The sequence below is a fragment of the Penaeus vannamei genome, chromosome 17 (genome assembly GCF_042767895.1).
Source record: "Penaeus vannamei isolate JL-2024 chromosome 17, ASM4276789v1, whole genome shotgun sequence".
NCBI classification, from domain to species: Eukaryota; Metazoa; Arthropoda; class Malacostraca; order Decapoda; family Penaeidae; genus Penaeus; species Penaeus vannamei.
The window spans coordinates 1,884,974-1,892,473 of NC_091565.1; the positions used below are offsets into that span (position 1 = coordinate 1,884,974).

Here is a 7,500-nt window from a genome sequence, read left to right on the forward strand (position 1 = left end):
ACCGGGAATCGAACCCGGGTCCACGAGGTGAGAGACCGTCGTGCTAACCATTACACCACCGAGCCTTGTCACTGTGAGAAGAAAATTAGGGAACAGGAAGCGACATATATATTGCTGTGTTTCGCCGGGAATCGAACCCGAGTCGATGAATCTAAAGACGGAGGCTACCATAATGAATGTTTAAATATATATATATATATATATATATATATATATATATATATAAAGACAAAGGAATAAAGAGAGGTAGACATGCAAAGAAAGATAAAAAGATAGAGAGGGAGAAAGGGATAGAAAGAGGAAGAGAGATAATCAGACCTTTAAAAAAATTATATATATATATATATATATATACCTATATATATATTTATATATATATACATATATATATATATATATATATATATATATATATATATATATATACCTATATATATATATTTATATATATATACATATATATATATAAACATACATACACATATATATACTTATATAGATACATATATATATATATATATATATATATATATATATATACCTATGTTTGTGTGTATATGGATATCTATGTATATATATATATGTATATATATACACATATATATATATTTATTTATTTATATATAGCACACACATACACACACAACACTATATATATATATATATATATATATATATATATATATATATATTTATATATAACACACACACACACACACTATATATATATATATATATATATATATATATATATATATATATTTATTTATATAACACACATACACACACAACACTATATATATATATATATATATATATATATATATATATATATATATATATATATATATATATATATTTATTTATTTATTTATTTATATAACACACATACACACACAACACTATATATATATATATATATATATATATATATATATATATATATATATATATGTATGTATGTATATGTGCGTGTATATGTGTATGTACATCACCAGTGCTATCACGTGACCAATCGGAGGCAGTGGCGGGCAAAAACAACAAAATCTCACGTTCGTTATTAAGTATTGGTCTGTCGCGAACATCGTCCCTTTTCTCTCGATTTACTTAAGATTCGCGACCTTTTCACCCTTTTCTAAGAAACCGACAAGGTAAACACGCATTTTTATTGGATGTGCAAACAACAAAATGGTTCAACTTTCGGCCATCAGAGAAAGAAAGGACCTGGTAAGCTTTCTGTGCCTCTAGAATAAAGTTTTTCATCGTGACATTTTTTGGCAACTAAGTCGAGAGATCTGTAGTAGATTGGCATCGTTCTCACAGCTGATTCAGCGGCCATTGTTGATCTTTTGCCTAAAAGTGCTGTGAAAAAGCGGCGATTTTGCTTTGATGACCGTCCGGATGCCGAGGGTTTAGCATCACGCGTGTAATATTCAGATAACTGACGGGACGACGGCGACCAACGAGCGACCTCGACCGACCTGAACGGAGAACGAGACTGGGTTTTGATGTTCTGGAATTGAATGTGTATCTATGTGCGTGGAAGAGAGAGAGAGAGAGAGAGAGAGAGAGAGAGAGAGAGAGAGAGACAGATAGATAGACGGAGTGAGAGAAACAGAGAGGAACAGAGAGGGAGAGTGAGAGAGAGAGAGAGAGAGAGAGAGAGAGAGAGAGAGAGAGAGAGAGAGAGAGAGAGAAAGAGAGAGAGAGAGAGATCTATCAATCTATTGGAATTGAATCTATGTAACCTATCTATCTATCAATCTATCAATTGATCTAATTGGAGTAATTTTTTTCTTCTTTAGATATGTGTAGTTTTTCCTATTCGAATCTGTATAAAAAAATATCGCTATTTAATATAATTCTATTATTTACCACATAATGCTAAGCAACTTGCTGCTCATAGTTATTTTTAGACTATAATATTTTTATGAATTGTTTTCATAACTGTAAACTAGAAAATAACCAGTAATATTACTGGCAATAACCACCATCAATTATTTATTATGGTAGAACTAAACACAATAATAATAAAAAAATATATATATATTGAAAAAAACAGATATAATCAAAACATCAAATAGAAGAAAAGAAACTGTGCCAAGGATTGGAAAGAAACAAATAATCTTTCATTGTTTATTTGAAATCACACCAAACGTGTGTACATAGTTGGGAAAAATATCAGTCTGGTGAAAAGTTAAGTAACATTTTGTGCTAAATATTTTGGTTTCCAACTTACGGTCTAATATGTAGATATATATACTTCACTGAGTTCTGTATAAAGGTGTTACTGTACTGTAATTTGTAATTTTTTTAAAACCAATAAACCTTAAGATGTTGTGTACCTAACCTTCACCTCGAGAACATTTACAAAAAATCTTGTGATTTACAACATTAACGATTTAAAAATACTGTCTATTGCTAGATACAAACGCGATTGTAAAATAACATTGTACATCAGTGTATCACAGTACGTAATAGTTGACGAAGAGAAAAGGGCCCAAAAGTTTGATCAATCATAATCTATGCGTTATAGTTTGAGAAATATGATGCGTTGAAAAATATTGAATCTGGGACTTGGGACAGTTCTGTTCACACGATTGTTGTGGGAGCGAAACGAAAAAAAAATTACTAGAATATTTGCAAGCAATGCTGAACGATCTTTCTAAGTCCTGGGAATCGTAAAGATCAAGTTGACAAAACAGCGACAAAGCTAAACATCAAAATATTATTAATATATATGTCTGTTTTTTAACGTGTGTTATTTCCATCATGATGCCGTCCTTCGAGGCAAAGCCTAATTTCGCTAATTTCATCACCTGTAACTCAGCTATTCCATTAGTCTCGTCACAGCTTCGCTACAATTACTATTTTGCTCCACAATTTTTTTAAGCTGAAAATATTGTCTCGCTCTCTCGAACTCACACGGTTAAAACCGTTTGGGAAGAGAACGTTCATATATATTATTTTTTTTTCCACCTTGATTGTCACGCAATTCAGATTTCATAATCAAGGAAATTATTCGTGTAATAATCTATTGTTATGAGCAATTACTAATAGCTGCTTAGGCCATACAATGCAGAGGTAGAAAGAAGATTGGACGCGAGAGCCAGCGCACATGAAGAAACGGAGAAACGCTGACGGAAGCCAAAGATACACATATATTTGTTTTAGCAATCGAGCTTTGTAAACCCGCTGCGTCTGAAAGGGGATCTTGAATGGCTTTTATATATATATATATATATATATATATATATATATATATATATATATATATATATATATATATATGCTTAAATGTATGTACATATATGAATATATGTATATATATGTGTGTATGTGTGTGTGTATGTATATGTGTATATATATATATATATATATATATATATATATATATATATATATATATATATATATATATATGATCTTACACGGGATTCTAGAAAAGGCAAGGACATCAGTTGAATACCTGACAAAGAAAACTTTTACATGTCAAAATTCATCTTTATTTTTCTTGTTTACACGGAGCGGAATTTTCTATTTTCACCAGATAATGACGAGCATTTTGGTTTATTTGTGCCATAAGGTTTAGTCATATGCGTCTATAAAGTATAAATAAAGTGAATGAATAAGAAATTAAGTGAATAAATAAGAAATAAAGTGAATGAATAAAGTGTAAGAAATATATTGAATGAATCAATGATTTCCCACATGACTAGATCCTAAATATATACACGTATGGACGAATAAACATTAACCCACCACAGGCCATAAAATAACAAACCTATTACCCACAATAAAAAAGAGCCACAGCACGATTTAGAGCCACAGGTTACTGGGTCGAAAACTTGATCAAGAACCGCAGTCTCGCCTGACTCTCCTTGTAAATGAGGTACTCGCTTCTGGCAACACTGCTGCCCGACCACTTCCGCTGAGGGACTGGCACGCCAACTGGCACTGTCACCGCTTGCCCGTCCAGGGACAGCGTCTTGTCACTCTTGGGATCTGCTGGTGGGTAGGGAAGGAGGGAAGGAGTGAGGGAGGGAGAGAAAGAAGGGTGGGAGGGAGGGATATATATATATATATATATATATATATATATATATATATATATATATATATGTATACATATATCAAGATCATTATTTATTCGTCATTTAAAAAAGTGCACTGTTTCTGATTTCAAAGATGCATATCCGTCACTGAAACATTTGTTTACATATTTTCATAAATCTAAAGGCATATCAGTATAGCAAATTTAGTGTTATAACAAACAGCAAATTATAATACTCATTTATAAATGGTTTGTTTGTTTAAATGTTAACAATTCTTTTGAAGGAAAGCAAAGAGTTCGTTACTTTAATGATTTCTCGTCCGACGAGTCCTGGCCTTCCTCCGTCTAACAAATAAGTCGAGTGCTGGTATTTAAAATCACGTTTTACCCTCATATAATCAATTGCAATGCTTGATAAGTGTATTAACGTAATAGTTAAATCCCTTTGTGTTGATCTATGATAATCGAGACGAGTCCTGGCCTTCCTTCATGTAACAGAGAGGAGAAATGGTGGAGAATGAGGCGAAAGAACACGCCATAATGCCTTGTTGCCAGGGGAAAAATAATGTTAGTTATTTCGTTATTTTTAGCGGTCCGTGGATACAGTAACGGAAGTAGTCGCAGGTGACAGTTCCGGAGGGTATCACAGAATAGATAGAGAATGGAATTAGTTATTAGAGCGAAGTGTAAGAGAGGAAAATGATAAAGATGAAAGGAAGGGAAGTGATCGGCTTATTGCCTAGGTAAAATCATGGAAAGAACAGGGTTTGACTGGGTGTGAGGGTCTCGATTCTGTCTCGCGTATATTTTTATGCTTATTAGTCACTGATTCATAATTAGAAAGAAAAGGAAGTGTATACAGAATTAACTTTAGATATGAACCGAGTGATTTGAGAATATTACTAATTCGAATTATTGTGTTTATTGCTAACATTTCCATAATGATGTGCCACTTGTTTATGATATTTTGTTTATTGAATAAAATATTAAGGGTTAAAGATGTTTCTATGACGGTTATAATATATGGCACACACTCAACAGAGGATTGAATTCCTTCCCACGGCACAGTAAATACAGTAAAATTAGGCCTACAATTAAATAAAATTGGCATATGAAAAAAAAAAACACCAATATGACAACGGTACAAAAAATAAGAATAAAATACGATAAATTTGAATAAGAAAAATTCGTTCCTCTACATATATATACATATACATATATATATATATATATATATATATATATATATATATATATATATATATATGCATGTATATATATATATATATATATATATATATATATATATATATATATATATATATATACACACACAGAGAGAGAGAGAGAGAGAGAGAGAGAGAGAGAGAGAGAGAGAGAGAGAGAGAGAGAGAGAGAGAGAGAGAGAGAGAGAGAGAGAGAGAATGAGAGAGAGAGAAAGAATGAGAAACAAAAAGAGAGAGAGAGAGAGAGAACTAACCAACCCAAGGTTCACAAATGATCAAACGAAATAAGCAAACCGAGTCCCACCTGGCTCGGTCCTCCCTCTCCCGACGACGCTGCCATAGCCTGCGGGGGCCCTTCTCAGCGACGAGTCACTCTGCCCAGTCTCAAACGGAGTCCCGAGAGCCACCTCGACCAGGAACAGGAAGGAGACTGCTCTCTCGCCCTCGAAGTTGCAGGTGGAGGCTGAGGGGGAGAGACGTGGGTAGGTATGCTGAGACGCACGCACACACATGCACACGCACATACGCACACACACATGCACACGCCCGCACGCACACACATACAACCACACACACACACACACACACATGCACATACACATACAACCACACACACGCCCGCACGCACTCACATATATAGAGAGAGAAAAGACAGACATGGTGCACATTGGTAGAATGATATGAGACCGACCGTCTTCCACCTCTACCCCGCCCCACTCCCCCTACCGCGCATCCTTCCCGTCACTTTTTTCCCCACCCTTCTCACTTTTCCCCCGTCCTTCCCTCACCTTTCCCCACCTATCCCCCACCCTTCCCCCACCCTCCCCCCCGCCTACTGTAGCCGGCGCTCTTCCCTCAACCTTCCCCTACCTTTCCCCTACCTTTTCCCCACCCTTCCCCTACGCTTTACCTCCCCCCTTCCCCTACCCTCCCTCACCCTTCCCCTCACCCTTTCCCCTACCTTTCCCCCCACCCTTCCCCCCCACCCTTTCTCCCCCCCCACCCTTTCCCCCCACCTACCGTAGACGGCGCTCTTCTCGTACTCGGAGGCGAAGTAGAGTCCCCTCCCGAAGCTCCCTCCCGAGTGCGGCAGAAGTCTGAGCCCCTCCCGGAGGATTCGTCCGACGCACCACGGCTTCGTCCCGTGCCAGAGCAGCTTTCGGTTCGGGAGGCCAGCGTGGGGCGCGAATCTGAGGGGGAAGAGGGAGGGATGGAGAGGGAGAGAGAAAGAAGGGGGGGGTGGAGGACATCGTGGGGAGAGAGATGAGAGAGAGAGAGAGAGAGAGAGGGAGAGGGAGAGGGAGAGAGAGAGAGAGAGAGAGAGAGAGAGAGAGAGAGAGATTAGAGAGAGAGAGAGATAAAGAAAGAAAGAAAAAGAGAGAAAGACAGATAGGGATAGAGAGAGCGAGCGAGCGAGAGAGAAATAGGGGGAGGGGGGGGAAAGAAAAGCAATGAAAAAAAAGAAAAGAGAAAAGGAAAGAAAGAAAAAAAAAAAGACCGACAGCAAAAAAAGGAGTTCCTAAAAACCGTATTTCCTTTGAATTATCCTCTTCCCTTTAAACATCACTTTCGCTCCTCCTTACCTTTCCTTCTCCCCTTTGCGGTTGACCCTCCAGAGGTTCACAATACGCCTCCTATATGTGGATTTCGAAGCTGTTGCGTACTCCCTGATCAGCTGTGAAAAAAAGACATAGGTCAATAATAATTAGGTCATAGGTCAATATGGTCAATAATAATTAGGTCATAGGTCAATAAGGTCAATAATAATTAGGTCATAGGTCAATAAGGTCAATAATAATTAGGTCATAGGTCAATAGGTCAATAATAATTAGGTCATAGGTCAATAAGGCCAGTAGGTCAATAATAATTAGGTCATAGGTTAATAGGTCAATAATAATTAGATCATAGGTCAATAATAATTATGTATCATAATCACTGACTTCCATTATAATAACATCCATTCTGTTTATAACTGATCAAACACAACCCATGATTAAAGTAGCTTACAGGTTATAACTAATATTTTGTAGAAAGGGTTTTCATCTAGTTGGTTAAAATTGTGTAAGGCCCGACCCAATTAATATTCATATATGCGAATATGCACATACACAGAAAAAATGCATATCTATCTATCTGATTTTTATACATTTATCTATATCTATCCGGCAGATATGCAAGTTTAGACTAATAGCCTAGATCTGTATTCGTATATGTGTACAT

At 36.2% G+C, this 7,500-nt stretch overlaps 1 protein-coding gene across 1 annotated transcript in view; it reads right to left on the bottom strand.

Annotated features, from left to right (window-relative positions):
* Positions 1–3,438: 3,438 nt before the first annotated feature.
* Positions 3,439–7,500, bottom strand: part of LOC113815759 (protein mono-ADP-ribosyltransferase PARP3) — a 12,269-nt gene continuing 8,207 nt past the window's right edge. Inside the window, exons 9-12 of the mRNA XM_070132383.1 lie at positions 6,864–6,955; positions 6,301–6,470; positions 5,585–5,743; positions 3,439–4,005 (exon numbers count right to left, since the gene is read on the bottom strand). Of these exons, the coding sequence (XP_069988484.1) occupies positions 3,833–4,005; positions 5,585–5,743; positions 6,301–6,470; positions 6,864–6,955 (594 nt within the window). The 3' untranslated portion in view covers positions 3,439–3,832. The remainder of the gene's footprint in view (positions 4,006–5,584; positions 5,744–6,300; positions 6,471–6,863; positions 6,956–7,500) is intronic.